This window comes from Lonchura striata, chromosome 11 (genome assembly GCF_050655825.1).
Source record: "Lonchura striata isolate lonStrDom1 chromosome 11, ASM5065582v1, whole genome shotgun sequence".
Classification (NCBI taxonomy): Eukaryota; Metazoa; Chordata; class Aves; order Passeriformes; family Estrildidae; genus Lonchura; species Lonchura striata.
Genome location: NC_140713.1, coordinates 18,341,720 through 18,356,823, shown reverse-complemented (window position 1 = coordinate 18,356,823; position 15,104 = coordinate 18,341,720). Strand labels below are relative to the sequence as shown.

The 15,104-nt window shown below is 53.3% G+C and overlaps 2 protein-coding genes across 19 annotated transcripts in view; both read left to right on the top strand.

Moving 5' to 3' along the window:
* CTCF (CCCTC-binding factor) overlaps nt 1-3,481 on the top strand; it is a 34,132-nt gene extending 30,651 nt beyond the window's left edge. For 12 of the 13 annotated variants that reach the window (XM_021541140.4, XM_021541137.3, XM_085589781.1 and 9 more), the window contains one exon: nt 880-3,481. In XM_021541140.4, the coding sequence (XP_021396815.1) occupies nt 880-1,061 (182 nt within the window). In that variant the 3' untranslated portion in view covers nt 1,062-3,481. The remainder of the gene's footprint in view (nt 1-879) is intronic. The other variant, XM_085589783.1, reaches the window with a different exon arrangement.
* A 3,165-nt stretch (nt 3,482-6,646) lies between these two features.
* The window catches only part of CARMIL2 (capping protein regulator and myosin 1 linker 2), a 23,892-nt gene continuing 15,434 nt past the window's right edge, over nt 6,647-15,104 (top strand). For 4 of the 6 annotated variants that reach the window (XM_085589752.1, XM_085589753.1, XM_085589751.1 and 1 more), the window contains exons 1-14: nt 6,647-7,523; nt 8,640-8,712; nt 8,854-8,904; nt 9,191-9,250; nt 10,441-10,571; nt 10,927-11,024; nt 11,603-11,673; nt 12,288-12,361; nt 13,395-13,470; nt 13,547-13,635; nt 13,983-14,077; nt 14,242-14,328; nt 14,518-14,627; nt 15,010-15,087. In XM_085589752.1, coding sequence (XP_085445878.1) covers nt 6,796-7,523; nt 8,640-8,712; nt 8,854-8,904; nt 9,191-9,250; nt 10,441-10,571; nt 10,927-11,024; nt 11,603-11,673; nt 12,288-12,361; nt 13,395-13,470; nt 13,547-13,635; nt 13,983-14,077; nt 14,242-14,328; nt 14,518-14,627; nt 15,010-15,087 — 1,821 coding nt within the window. In that variant the 5' untranslated portion in view covers nt 6,647-6,795. Of the gene's footprint in view, nt 7,524-8,639; nt 8,732-8,853; nt 8,905-9,190; nt 9,251-10,440; nt 10,572-10,926; nt 11,025-11,602; nt 11,674-12,287; nt 12,362-13,394; nt 13,471-13,546; nt 13,636-13,982; nt 14,078-14,241; nt 14,329-14,517; nt 14,628-15,009; nt 15,088-15,104 lie in introns of all 6 variants that reach the window. The other 2 variants (XM_085589756.1, XM_085589754.1) reach the window with 1 other exon arrangement.

Genomic DNA, 15,104 nt, shown 5'->3' with positions numbered 1-15,104 from the left:
TTGCTAAGAACTCAACTTGAAATTCATTGCAAGGATTTCCTGGTCATGAGGGAACACAGCCACTTCAGGTCGTGCTAAAAAAGAAAGGCCATTATTTTTTGTTTAGTATTGTTTAATTTCATAGCTGTGCAAACTGCTGATTTCTTTTTGTACCAGTTATGGTGTCTCTGCTGACATACAGTCCTTGGGAAAACAGCTGTCAGTAAAAACATCACGGTGTTCTTACCTGGCTAGCTTTTGCAGGTATTGCCACAAATGAACTTGCGTCAGGCCCTTAGTTCTCAGCAAGGGCCAGTGCAGGAGTTGTTTCAACTCCACAGGGATGTGGTTAAGAATAGACATTGTAACTGTGCAAAGTCAAAGTAAATAAATGTTAGGTTCAAAGTAGGATGGGAAATTAGTTCCTTTAAGGAGGTGGTGCCTTCCTCAGTGGTTGGCTGTCTGCTCAGTGATACAAAGGGTGGCCTCTTTTCTCTCTGGGATTATTCTGTGGAAACATTTAATGCTGAATTTGTCATCACTAAATTCCCCTGAAGTTTAAGTTTTGCCTTAGGCCCTTATATTGATATGAGGTTTGGTTTTGTTCATTGTTCTGCGAAATCCATTGTTTGAAAAATGTTTTTAAATGAAAACGCACACTGGAACTGTTGTACTGGGAACCAGTCTTCATAAAGGGGCAAGAAAATAGATGCTTGATGCTTGGGTGAGTGAGCTGGGTTTAATTGCTCCCCACTAATGTGGCAGTGCTTGCTGTGGGCCTCACCTTCCCTTGCCATGGAATAGTCTTACCAAAGACCTGCTTGAGGCATGCAGGCTGGCTCTGGAAACAGTAAAATAATCTGTTTCTCTCCCCCTCCTTCTTTGTTTTTGCTCTTCCAGCTGCAGCAATCATTCAGGTTGAAGACCAGAACACTGGTGAAATTGAAAACATTATAGTTGAAGTGAAGAAAGAACCTGATGCAGAAACAGCAGAGGAAGAGGAGGAAGCTCAGCCTGCTGTAGTGGAAGCTCCCAATGGGGACCTCACCCCTGAGATGATTCTCAGCATGATGGACCGGTGATGGAGGAAGATCACGTTGGCTGACTGAACTGGCCTGGGCTGTGTTTAAGCGGCTCAAATCTATTTTTTTCCTTTAATCTTTTTTCTTGGCTTTGGGAAGTGCATCATTTTAGACCATTTTACCAAACATACTGGGAAATAAAACGATGTTAGAATGTGATTTAACTAGAACTTGCTGTTTTATGTTAGCATTACAGGATCATGGAACATTAGGAAATATTTTGGAGTCCTTGAGGGTTTCCTCTGAGATGTTTGATATAGTTTTGCTCTGAACTGCATTGTAAAGCTGGTCCAAGGGCCGTGTTTACGTGCACCAGGATTTAATACACAAAAGTGGAAGCCTTGACTAGAGTATGTGGAAAACCACTCCGGACTTGCCCTTCCAGTTCCCAGAGTCCTTGAGCCTCTTCTCTCAGTAGTGTTTTTAACTGTAAATGCAGACTTGGGAGGGTTTTAGACTTTTGAAATGTTCTTTTGATTGTTTTGTTTTGTTTTTGTTTTTTTTTTTTTTGTTTTTGCTTTCTCCCACTGAGTAGCTCCGGTTCTCCAAGTCGGCTGCACATGGTAGTTTTGGCATGCTCCAACTGGTTTCTGTCCTTAATATGCTTTGCTTTCTGCAAAGCATTTCTGTAATGGTCAAGCTTGTAAATAACTTTTTTTTTTACATTTTAATCTTTTTCAATTAATTAAGAGGTATGCAAAAATGCAGTTTAAAGAAACCCCAGTATTCTAATTCCTTTCAATCTAAGTGACAAAAGAATTGATAAAGTGTAAATGTTGGAAAAGCTGTTGATAAGGTCGAGAAAATATGTACCCAGACTATTGCTTGCAGAACGAGAGAAACCCACATGTGAAATCTGGTTTTGAAGCACAAAAAAATTGTATTTTATAGAATTATAGACTGGCTTGGGTTAGAAGGTGCTTTTACAGACCATCTATTCTACCCTCCTGCCACAGGCAGGGATGCTTTTCACTAGAGCAGTTTCCTCTGAGCTCTGTCCAACCTGGCCTTGAACACTTCCAGTGATGGGGCAGCAAGTTTCTCTGGACAACCTGTTCCAGGGGCTCACCACCATCACAGGGAGGAATTTCTTCCTAACAGCCCATCTAACCCTGCCTTCTGTCAGTTTAAAGCCATTCCCTGTTGTCCTGTTTCTCCATTCCCTTGCCAAAAGTCCCTCTCCAGCACTCTTGTAGGATCCCTGCAAGGTTCTGTAAGGCCACAATTAGGTCATCCCAAAGCCTTCTCCTCTCCAGGCTGAATAACTCCAGCTCTCTCAGTCTTTCCTCATAGGAATGGTGCTCCATCCCTCAGATCATGTTTGTGGCCTCCTCTGGACTCGCTCTGACAGTTTGGTGTCCTCCTTGTTCCAGGGATCCCAGAGCTGGATGCAGCGCTGCAGGTGGGGTCTCACCTGAGTGGGGCAGAGGGGCAGAATTCCCCACTTGCTGCTGCCCCCTGGGCTCTGTATGCAGCCCAGCACACATGGCTGGGCCATGTCCAGTCCCTCCCACCAGCTCCCCCAAGTCCTTCCCCCCAGGGCTGCTCTGGATCTCTTCATTCCCAACCTGGATTGATCCCAAGAGTTGCCCCAACCCAGGTGCAGCACCTTGCACTGGGTCTTGTCAAGCCTCATGAGATTCCCAAGGGCCATTTCTTGAGCTTGTCCAGGTTCCTCTGGATGGCCCTGACCTTCAGGTGTGTCACTGCACCCTAAGCTTGGTGTTACCAAACCTGCTGAGGGTGTACTCAATCCCTTCATCTGTACCAATAACGGTGATACTAAATAACACTGGGCCCAGTATGGACCCCTGAGGGGCACCAGTCACTGCTGTCCAGCCAGAGTCTGAGCCGTTGACCACTGCCCTCTGGATGTGACCATCCAACCAATTTGAAACATGTTAATTAACCTTTTTGAGTTATAAGTTCACAAATACATTTTCTTTGCTCTATCTTGTAGTTGTATTTTGTGTTTATGAATCCTATGTTAAGACAAAAGTGGTGATTTATGAGTGGGTCACTGCAGCCCTCAACCTGGGCCAGGAAATTTTATTAATAGGTCAGTAATTCTACAATTTTTGAATCTCTGATAAAGACAAAAAAAGGAATAATGTGAAATACAAATGATGCCTGTATATGAAAATGTCACATGTTAAAATATGTAAGCTTTTTATAGAGCCTCAGTCTTGCTGATTTCAAACAAATTTTTCTTCTATGTATCGCTTTTAAGAGAGCTATCAGTTTAGCTATCAGACTCTAGGTTGATGCATTTTTGTACTTAGCTGTACTGTGTGATATTTTTCATTATTTTAGGAAGCCAACATGGGAAAAAAAATACTGTTATAAAATATGTAATGGGGTTTGAAAGCTGGGAAGGAGAATATACTGCTGTACAGCTAATAAATAATAACGGATTAACACGTGTGCTCACTGGCTGCTTTCTTTGTGTGCATCAACGGTGCGACCTGGCAGCCATCTCCAGATGGAAAAGCTGCTCTCCCCAGAAGGATGCTGCCAACAGGGACTGGCTCCTTTCTCCCTCCAGGTGTTCCCTCTGCCCCATGCCAAATGAAAGGTACCTGTCCATGACCTTAAATCAGGGTGTGCTGCTTTGTGTGTAGAGGAGGGAGGATGCAAATGTTGGTGTTGACAGCTTGAGTTTGGAATAACATGAGAGTAGTTGTTACTTCTGTATGTTTTGACTGTTTTTTAAATGGATATAGCTGATGGTTTATTGGAATATTGTTTCCGTTTCATTCTGAAAAACGGGGCTGGTACTTGGGTGGAGTTTCTGTGGTGTGTTTTTTTAGTTACTGTTGACAGCAGCTTAGGGTGCCAGCTGTGGGCAGTCACTGCAGGTTCAGGATAGAACCTCCTGCTGCTGGTACAGGAGTCACTGCAAATGGCACTACTTAGGAGACTGTAACCAAGCACAAGAGCTGCTAGTTCTGGCTTTCACTTGGTGGTTGGTGACTTGTTATCCCTGGTCTTGAGATGGTCTTTCTATGACTGGCCAAGGAAAGCCTGTCTGGAGGTGGAAGCTCAGTCCTGAGCAGGCTGGAGGCTTGTTGCAACTGGTGGGAGAGGTTGTGTAAGGGCTGCTTGGTGAGAAATCAGGTCTGGCTGAGAAATGGGTAAATCCTCAAGTGCTTTCCCAGCTAGGCAAGGAGCTTGTGTGCTCAGAAGCCAAAGATGTTTTAGTCTGAGGCAGTGCTGAGGTGGTTTTACATAAGCCTGAAGCTAGGGAGGCTTTGTGGTGAGTGGGAAAAGCAAAGGTGTCCTTGGGATCTGTAAAAAGAAACACCCTCATATCTAAATCCTGTGGCTCAGCGTGGTGCTGACAAGTGGGGTGTGAAGGATGGTGCAGTGCCTTTGTTCTCAGTGGTGGCCCAAGGAGGTGCCACACATGGTCCAGCAGAGACCTCCCTTGGTCTGTGTGAGTGTTCCATGTGCAGCGGCTTGTGGTGTTGTACCCAGACCTGGGTGACACCAAACCAGGAGCTGCAGCTCTCCTGGAATTCAGAAGAGCTGGGGGCGGTGGCTGTGTGTGAATGGCTTAATGGGAGGCTGAAAGGAAGGAAGCCTGAGAGGTGTATTTGTCCAAAGACCACAGGTGTGGTTGGTGCTGAGTGGCCTCTGTAGTGTTCATCTGAGAAAATACCACTCCATGAAGGGTTGTGGGCTGTGACCATGTGCTGACCTCGTGCTCCATCCCTTAAGCCCTTCATGTGCCCACCCCTGGTGGCACTGCCAGTGGCTTGGCCAGTCAGGGCCCAGGTGAGCACCACCACGCCAGGAGTCCATGAGTGACAGCTCAGCCAGGGTATGGGTGGTCTGGGGAGGAGCAGGGCACGGCCTCACCTTTAGCCAAGCCAGACCAGCCCCTCCCACCAGACACAGGCACTGGCAGTCCAAGAGGTTTTGAGAGGTGCAGCATCCAGTCTGACAGGTCCCATCACCTGCTGTGATGTCTCTGCCTCCTCAGTGCCAGTGTCCCTGGAGCTGGAGGCTCCACAGTGCTCTGAAGCCTGAGGCACAGGGCAGCTTCTCGCTGGGGCCGAGGTGCCCATTCCTGTGGGGGGTCCAGATCAGAAAGGTGTAGGAGCAGCAGAGCTGGGGCCTTGCCACGGGCACCTTGGCAGGGCTTTTCCAGCACCAGTGTTCCTGGAGCTCCAGGCTCTTTGGCTCTCTCATCCCTAACCCTAAGCTGGTAACCCTAGCCTTTAACCCAGATCTGAGGAGCAATTACTGAGCAACCTTTTTATTGTGATTCTAGAACTTTCTTCACAGTCCCCAGTAGAGGTTTAGTGAGGATGGAAGCTGTCACCCTGTGGCCATCCTCCTTTTTTCCCCAGCCTGGTGTGTTACCTTGCGATCTGCTCAGTTGACCTGGTTTCTCTGTGCTTGCTCAGGCAGTGGTCCTGCTGTGCAGACTGGGTTTTATTTGATTTGAGCTGAGGCTCCTGCAGGCTTCTGGTTTGAGCCCCTTGCAGGCTTCTGGTTTGCCCTCAGAGGAGCTGTTCTGGAGAGATGCAGATCAATATCCCAGCCTGCTGCCAAGGACACACATCCAGGGCAGCATCCACAGCCTGAATATGGACAGAACAATTCTGCTCAACCCAAGAGCTGTTACCAGTGCTGGAAAAGCTGGGCCTTGGGCTCTGAGTGGAAAGCCAGGGCTGGGATGGATCCAAGGAGCATTGCTGCCTCTGCCAGTGGCTTGGCCTGGCTGCCATCCCTGGTGCTTGGGCTGCTGTTCTCTGCTGGACACTGAGGAGGTGTGTTGTTCCAGACATCCTGGTGTGCCTGGGCTTGCACAGAGGCAGGGAACACCTGTGCCCATGGATGTCTGCCCCACTCCTGGAGAACATGTCCTGCTGTACTGCTGCTCAGAATGTTCCAGCATATGGGAACCAGTCTTTTGGGGAATGAGCTTTGGATGCAGCTTGCCTGGAGCTCCTCTGTGCTTTTAGTCTTCCATAGAAGCCATTCTGATGTGTGAAAGGGGACAGCTGCTCCCTCTGTGTCCTGAGCATCCTTGCATGGCAAAGCTGGGAGATGGTGCCCTTTTGAGAAGTTCAGATACCGATAGCCTGGCCTTCTCTCAACCTGGGAAAAACACGGATCCAGCCAGGACTGCTGCTGGTGGCTGCTGACTCCACTGGGTGGTGAACACCCTGTGCCCTTCATGCTCCTGGTGCTCATCCATCCACTGGCGTAGCTCAGGAGGCTTGAGGAGGTGCCTCAGCAGAGGCTGGTCCTTTCCCTGAGCCATGTTCTCCCCAGTCACCTCCTTGAAAAGAGCTTGTGCTGTGGTTGGGCTCTGTGAAGATGCCATCCCTGCAGGGAGAGAGATACTTCCTGCCTTCACCCTCACACAGAAGGTGGTTTCAGAAGCGCTGTGGCCCCGAGTGCATGCAAGCAGGAGGACAAAGTCACCTATTCCTGTCACATCCCTTCCAGGGACTACCTTCTCCCAAGTCATTCAACCTCTGGGAAAGCTTGTTGTGCTCCTGGTTGGCAGATTTCAGCCTAGAGCTTGGAAGTTTGTCAGAAAGGGGCAATTTAGGGGAAGAAGGCAGCTGTCACCATCCATCCCGGTGGGTGCTGGTCACAGGGACCCAGGCTGCTGGCTGAGAGCAGCTCTGCCTCTCCCTCAGACCTTTCCTGAGACTCTAATGGGGCCAAGTTGAGCCAACAGTGGGAAATCCTGAGTCCAGGGAAGCTCTGCAGCATGACATGGGACACAGGAGCACATCCTGGTCCAAAACCTTCCTGGATGAGTGGAGTGGTTGATGTGCTCAGACCTGCTGCTCCTTGGGACAGCAGTTTTGACACTTTTACAAGAAGGCCTGGGGCATTTCTGTTCTGGAAAACCCTTCCTTCAGTATCCTGCCATGGGCACCAGCATCCAGCCTCCAGAGAGCAGCCTGCAGTGGGCACTAGCTCCATTAGCTCCCTGTGCAAGGTGATGGGAAGGGTAGACTTGTCCTTACCCCACACACCGGCCATCCTCAGGCAGAAATACATCCCCACGAAGCACCTCAGGAGACAGGGAGAGGTCATGGATCCTCAACCCTGGAAGGCTGGAGCTACGGGGAGATGCTGCTGCTTGGTGCCGGGCGGGCTCACCCAGGGAAGGCACACGGCAGGAGGAGGATGCTGGGCAGCGACGCCCTCTCCTCCCGGCGGGGCCGGTGGGCCGTGGGCACCGTCGCTTTCATTTCGCTTCTCTTGCTCAGGCGGTAAATCTCGCCTGACGGGGCAGGAAGAGGCACCGGGAGGGGGAGGAGGCACCGAGGCGGCGGCGCTGCCGGTTGGTAACCTCAGCGCTTCCTCCCGGCAGGGCGCCCTTCCCGCGGCGCCCGAGGATGCTGCCGTGACACCCGCGTCCCCGGGCAGGGGAGCCCGTGGTCCCGAGCATGGCCGTGTCCCCCGGAGCCATCCCCGCCGAGCTGCAAGGTGAGCATCGCCGCCGGGGCACCGCCACCACATGGAAGCTGCCCCTGCCGGGCCTGCTTGGCCCCGAATTGCCTCGCTGGGGGTGGCAGAGGCACCTTTGGGTCCCTCAGGTGCAACAGCTGAGCTTCAGTGTCTGGGGGTTCCTCTTGTCCGCAAAACCCATCTGCATGATGATGGACCCTGGACCAAGAGCATCCCCAGATAACGTGGCTCCTCAAGGATGGGATTCTGCGCAGCTCAAGCTGCCAGATTTGTGGGTGCGGCTTGGTGCTGCTCAGTCCCGTGGGCTTGGGCTCCTCTGGCCAGCTGGGGGTCCCCAGAAGCTCCCCAGGAAGGCACAGCCTGCAGCCCAGCACGGGAGGGTGTGAAATACCACTGCTCACAGCCTTCTCTTGGCTGATTGAAACAGCAGAAGGCCACAGAGGTCTCGGGGTCCTTCAGCCTCATCAGCCCCACCGAGGCTTGCAGTGAGGTGGGAAGGAGCTGGGTCACTGTGTCCCCACAGCCTCAGGTCCCAGCTCTACCGGGGTGGGTCCCTGGGGACGTGTGGCTCAAACCACTGACCCGTGGGGCTTGGTGTCACTGTGAAAGCCTGGTTTGCTCTGCACAGTGGTGGGCAGCTGTGGGTTTGCTCCTGTTCCTCCCACGAGAGGCATGAATCAGGCAGGCACGGAGGTGGTGCCCAGGGCAGCAGCAGTGCTCACACTGATGGTGGCAGCGACCAGTCTGGGACCTTGGGGGGGCTGGCACGTGCGACCACCCCGGCTGCTCTGCGGAGAGGAAGGATTTGGGTGACCAGCTGCTCCCTGGTGGTAAATTTGGAAAGGAAGGAAGAGAAATTAGGACCCTCTTATCACTCAGTGCCAGCTCCCAGTGGGTGAGGCAGCACAGGCAGTGTGAACCAGCCCTGTGCTTGGCTGAGGCTGCAGCAGAAGATGGGGAGGTGGGTGCATCAAGCGTGAGGCTTGTCTGAGAGCAACCAGGCTCTGACTGCCAGGTGTGGAGGGAGAGGAGATGATTCAAGTGGGAACAGTATCCTCAAGAGCAACAGGGCACATGGAAGAGGACCAAGGTGACTTCGGCCACCTAATTTCATGTGGACATTGGTCTTTTCAGAGGGCATCACCGCCTTCCTGGGGACAAAGAAGGTGCTCCTGGTGCTGAGCATCCAGCTGCAGGTGAAATCCAAGTATGATGACTTTATTTTGGTATGTGCAGAGCCTGGCCTGGTTCCTGCCTTCCTGGTTTCCCCAGGAAGGTGTTTTCTGGTTGCAGTGAGGGACAGGGGTGGCTCTCATGTCACCATGGTCCCATGTCACACCTTGCCTAGGTCCTGACACCCTGGCGAGCCTATGTGCTGCCTGTGATGCTGCCAGTGAGGGTAAGTGTGGGGTCCCTGGCACAGCCCTGGGGTTCCTGGGGGGCTTGGGGCCCTGGAGAGAGTGGCCCAAGAGTCACCTGGGCCACTGGGTCTGGGAAGCCCTCAAGAGCAGGATAAGGAGAGAGATGGGGGAAGGGGAGGGGGTCTTGTCTGGGGGCTGGTGAAGGGTGGGGCCAAGGCCAAGCACTACCTGAGGGAGGCATGGGAAAATGTGGGAGTTGGGGGGAACCCTTGGGTTTCCTTTCTCCATCAGCACTGGGGTTTATCCTGCTTCTCTCACCTACAGGTTCACAGCAGCTTCAGCTTCCTGGAGGTGAGGGAGATGACAGTCCAAGAGCCCAGTGTGGTGAGTGGAACAAACTGGGACAAACCCAACCTGGGCGTCACCTCCCTTTCTGCCCACTCCCCCGTTGCAAACTCTGGTCCAGAGCCCACCACAGGATCTGGGGGTGTCCTGGTCCCCCACTGTACCTTGAGGGTCACCAGTTTTGATCTCATCAGGGAATTACCCTGGAGCTGGAGGCACAGGGAGGGAGGCACCCAGGGGTGCTGGGTGGGTGCCTGCACTTCTTCCCCAGACAGCACCTGGCCATGGCACCTCCTGCTCAGCAGGGACAAGGTGACAAACGGCTGCAGCTTACCAAGGTGAAGACAAAATTAGCAGGAGGGTGTTTTAAACCCCGTTAATCCTCTTAGAGAGGGGCGGGCAGTAGGGCAGATGTGGCAGTGAAACCACGGAAGAGAGGAATTGGATAGCAAGGCTTGGGTGTATTGGCCTAAACAGGGCTGTGGTCCTGGTTAACCTCCTGTGTGGTCCTTTCTAACATCCTGTCTGGCTTTTTCTTGGTAAAGCATCAGCAGCAACCACGGCCTCAGCCTCCACACGGGGTCTGTGCTGCTCAGCAGGCTGCATGGCTGAGCTCTGGGAGAGAACTGAAGGAGCTGGGCACAGACAAAGGGGTGCAGGGAGTTGATACCTCAGGGTGGAGGGGGGCGAGACATCTGACTGGGACATGGGAAGCCCAGGGTTGCTCAAGGACAGGTGGCCCCACGCCCTCCTGCCTCCACAGCCCTGGGCACTGGCGGAAGCTCCGTCCTGCACGGTGCCAGCAGATAATTGTCATCCTGCTCCCACGCCTCAATCAGCCTCTAATTAAATCAGGGAGCATGTTGCCATGGGATTTTTTTTTTTTTTTTTTCTGGTAGGAACCATAAGCTAAAAAAGCCCTAAACCTCGATTAAATAAATTCAGGGAGGAAACCTCCATGCTCCAGCTGTGGCTGCTGCAGGCAAAGACAAGGCTGTTCTCACCTCACTGCATCAGGCTGCTTCTGCATCAGCTTAAGCTGAATTTTCAGGAGGTTTATGCCTTATTCTGGCGCACTAATGTATTTTATCCTAAATTCCTGGTGCTCACAGCATTCTCTGCGCTTATGGCTGGGCTGGCAGTGAGGAGCTGATGGCTGTCACCGTTGTGTCTGGGGGCTTGGGGACGCTGTGTGCTGCCAGCTCGCTCAGGAATCTCTTGTCCTTTAGACCCTGCAGGTTGTCATAGAAACAGATGCAGCATCCTTTGCCTTCCGGTTCATGTCCTTGGATGATATGGAGCAAGTTGTTATCCACGTCACCATGTCACTTAAGAAGGTCTTTCCAGACTCATCCCTTGGGTAAGGGTCTTCTGCTCCTGAGGAGTGGTTGTGTAGGAACCAGAGCAGCCCCTTTGCCCAGAAAAGCCCCAGATAGTAGAATCCTGGAGTGGTTTGGGTTGGAAGGAATCTTAAAGATCATCTAGTTTCAAACCACCTGCCAGGAACCGGGATACCTGCAGCTAGAAAATCCCAAATATAGGATGGGTCTACAACATGCTTTTAGCAGGAGAAAAACACATGGATGGAGGAGAGACCCTGTTCCCTGACTGAATATTTCTGGCCACCCTACACACAGGGGTTGTAGCTAAGCATAGAGTGGGGAGGATGCCCTTCTCCTGGCCCACCCTGACACAGCCCTCTGCTCCCTGCCCAGGACACTGCTCAGGAACTGCCCCCCCAGCCTGTATGAGAGGATCCAGCAGATCACAAACTCACTGGAGGAAATGCTGCAGAGCAACCCTGGGCCTTGTGGTAAGTCCTGCCATAACCTCCCTCAGGCAGGACCAGGAGGATTGGAGCACTGAGGACCATTCCAGCCCTGCATCCATCAAGAGCAGCTCTGCTGACAGCCCTCGCCTCTGCTGCAGGGCACCTGTGATGGCTTTGGTCAGATGCAGCCCTGCTACTGGGGTCTGCTGGCCACCAGCCCACCCCACCCCGTGGGGCAGGAGCAGTTTGAGGGGATGTAGCTCCCCAGGAAGAAGCAGGAGAGCAGGCAATATTGCTCAGAATCTACCTGCAAGGACCTGTACCTATGCTTCTACCCAGCTGATATGGCACCACAGCAGAGCCAGGAGCTTTTCTTGTAGCCTGGTCTGGAGCAGGCTCCATTGTCCCCACAGCAATGTGCCTTGCCTGCTATCCACATGCAGCAAGCAAAGCAAGCCACAGCCCCCACCTGGGGGCTGACAGTAGATCTCTCTCCCCTTTGGGAGGAGATCAGCAACTTCTGAGTCCCTGTCATCCCTCTCCTGTGTTCCACTCTCCCCAGAGTTCTCCTCTGTGATCCTTAGGGGAGGTTTGTCCCCAAAACTGCCTTCTCCTTGCAGGGGGGTTTTCGGAGACCTACGCTGCTCTGTGTGATTACAACAGCTTTGCCTTCCGCGAGGAGATCCAGTGGGTAAGCTGGTCCCTCCCATGGGTGCATGGTGGCAGTGTGTCACTTGGTCACAGGATGCTTGTGGGAGTCTCGTGGAGCTGCTGGAGCTGGGACAGCCCAGATCTGGGAGCTGCTGCAGCTCTGCCTGGCTTCAGTGTCCCCTGCTCCTTGGTGGGCTGGAATCACAGTGCAGGTGGGAGCACCGTGCCTTGGACCGGGTTGTTCCCAGACTGTGACCTAAGGGGAGGCCCTGGAAATCTGGGACCTTGCTGGGTGTGGAAGTAGAGGAGAATCCTGCTGGGACCCAGCCACAGCAGGACTCACTGACCCCCCTTCCTCTGGACGCCGAGCCCAGCTCACCTCTCCCCACAGCCTCACTCCCACCAGCCTGGGCTGTGTTGCCTTCTGACCATTCCCTGTAGAAGTTGTCCAGGAGTCACCAATCTGTGTCACCAAGCTGGGACACACCCCCTGCCAGCCAGAGCATTAGGGAAGGGTTTAGGCTTTGGGTTTAGGCAAGGGACTCCTCAGAATAGGCTCCCCAAGGGCTCAGCTCCCTCCAGCAGCACCAGGGACCTGAGCCCTCCCCAGGACCCAGTGCTGAGCCTGATCCATCTGTGCATCCTTCTGGGAAGGATGTGGACAACATTTACCACAGCCAGGACTGCCGGGAATTCAACCTGCTGGACTTCAGCCACCTGGAGAGCCGGTGAGCCATGCTGCCTGCAGTGTCCCAGCACTCATCCTCATTCTGTTGGGGGACCCAGCATGCTACTCTGCCCACGTTGGAAGCTTTTATAGGTTACACGCTCCAGGGATGCCACATCTGCAGCCTGACACTCCCCCTCACCAAACACTCTGAGCCCTGTCCCATGGGGCAGCAGCTGAGAGTGCAGGCAGCCTCTCTGTTCATTTTTAACTCTTAGATCAGCCTGGGAGCTGTTTATAGGGCTGAAAACCCAATGTCACGGTGGCTTCTTGCAGCTCGTGGCTGTCAGGTGTTTCCCTATGCAAAGCAGCTGGTGCAGCTTGCCACCCTGAAACTTGCTCTGCTCCCTACCAGCCACCCCCAGATATCTGCTATAATCTTGTTATCACCTGATTATTACCTGATAGTGGGGCTGTGAGCTCCAGCTGTGCCTGGAGTTCTCCCTGTGGGGCTCAGCCATGTCTCCATCCCAAGAAAGACAGAACAAGGGTTCAGCTCTTAGGGGAGGGAGCTGCCAGGCTGGGATGCAGCAACTCAAAGTTCTGGGTCGAGTGTTTTGGGGAACAGAGGATCTTATTTAGCTGGTGAGAAAAGAGACCATGTTAAAGATTTCTTTGGATGAGGAAGTAAAAAAGAAACTTTTTTCCACTCAACCAAAACCTGTGCTGTTGCTCACATGAGAGCTCAGGGTTAAAAAGAATTTTAAACCCCAAGGTTTAGATAGAATCATGCAAATATTTTGATTAATTTTATTTTCCCCAAGGGAATAATCTGGGGAAGATGATCTGTACCTGTGGGTTGCTTTAATGCCACAATGCCCAGTCCTGTTCTGTTGAACGTTGTGATGGAGCATCCCAGGGTTGGGTCAGTTGGAGCGCCTCGGGTCTGGATGTGTTGGGGCACCATGGGATGGGTGTGTTCTTGCATCCTGGGTGTCTTGGGACATGCCCCAGTTGGGTGTTTTGGGTCACCCATTTAGGATTAGCTTTGGCTCATCCCAACCCTTGACTCTCTCATCCCTGTCACCCTGCAGGGATGTGGCACTGAGTGTTGCTGCCTTGTCCTTCAACCTGTGGTTCACCAAGCTCTCCTGCAAGGATTTCAGGCTGGTGAGTGCTGGTGCTGTGCCTGTGGGTGCACCAGAGGTGGCCAGGTTCCCAGAAGGGCTTTCTTCTTCCCTGCCAGAACCAGGAGATTTCAGAGCAGCTGCTCTACATGCTCAGCAAATCAGTGACCTTGGAGGAGCTGGTGCTGGAGAACTGTGGCTTGAAGGCGTAAGTGAAGGTGTTGCAAGGCTAATGATGAGCAGGATCTTGGCAGCCTGGTGGTTCTTCCCTCAGTACATGGAGCAGGGAGGTCCATGCATGGACCATTGTGCCAGGGGTTGGTGGCTCCATCCCCTCCACACTGGGAAGCTCACTGGGAGCAGAGACTCCCAGAGGCTGGAAGTGGATACCACCCAGCCCTGGAGATGCTCTGCTTCCTTCTGGCTGCTCAGATGAGCCAGGTCTGCCACACAGGCAGGAGTTGGTGGCGTGTCCCTGTAAGACTGCAGGGCTGGTGGCTGTCTTTCCTGGAGGTGTCCAAGCATTGCTCAGATGGGTGGCCTTTCTCCCCACAGTGACTTTGTGCAGAGGATGGCCCAGGCGCTCAGCAGCCATCCCAACTCTGTCCTGCACACCATCAACCTCTCTGGCAACCAGCTGGAAGACAGAGGTACTCAAATTCTGGGCTGGGATGAGTTTACACCCACAAAAACTGATGTTCAACTCCAGATCCCAGCAGCAGTTGCCTCCAGCTGTTCTGGAGGCTGCAATTCAGAGTGGGAGGGACACCCAGCTGTGCTGGCACAGCCACTCAGAGCTCTCTGCCCTCATCAGGGGTCACTGCCTTCAGCCGGCACATGGAGAAGAGCTCCAAGGGTCTGCAGAGCCTCAGCTTGGCCAGGACAATGCTCACAGCCAAAGGTAGGGCCCAGATGCCCTTGCCCCACTCACAAAAGGAGTGATGGAGGGGCTCAGGGACACCCTGGAAAGGCACTTCCATGGATGCAATGTCTGCTGCCCCAGCTGGAGGGAAGCTGCCTTGCTGTGCTCCGTGGCTCTCCCCAGTGCAGGAGCCTCTAGCCCTGCATGTTTCTCACTCTCTCTGAGCAGGGATGAGCACGTTGTGCAAGGCCCTCACAGATAACAAAGCCATCGGATTCTCCCTCCGGCACCTAGACCTCTCTGGAAACCCCGGCACCCTGGCTGGGGATGACATCAGTGTGAGTTTGCACGTTGTGACGAGGTGGGGTGACATCACTCACACTGTCCCCAGGGTGGTTTGGATGGCTTTGGTCTCTTCTGGTCTGTGCCCTGCCCTGCAGCACCCCAGGGATGGGGAGGTCATGGCTGCAACACCCCGTGCCTGCCTGGGAGCAGCTGGGGACACCCTGGGGACATCCCCGTGCATCTCCTTGTGGGAGTGTGGCAGATCCATCTGGAGCAGGGATGTATCCCATGAGAGAGTGGGTTCCTGTGCACAGGATTCAGCCCTGGGCTCGGCAGGAGGGAGGAGTCAGGCTGGAACTGGAATTCCAGGGCTGTAGGGTGCTGGGTGGAGGGTGGGATTCAGGGGCAAAGCTGCTGAGCCCCCCCTGCTCACAGAACCTGCAGAGCCTCCTCCAGCATTGCCACTCGCTCTCCCACCTCAGCCTGGCTGGCACAGACTGTCCTTTGGATGCTGTGAGTACCATGTAGGG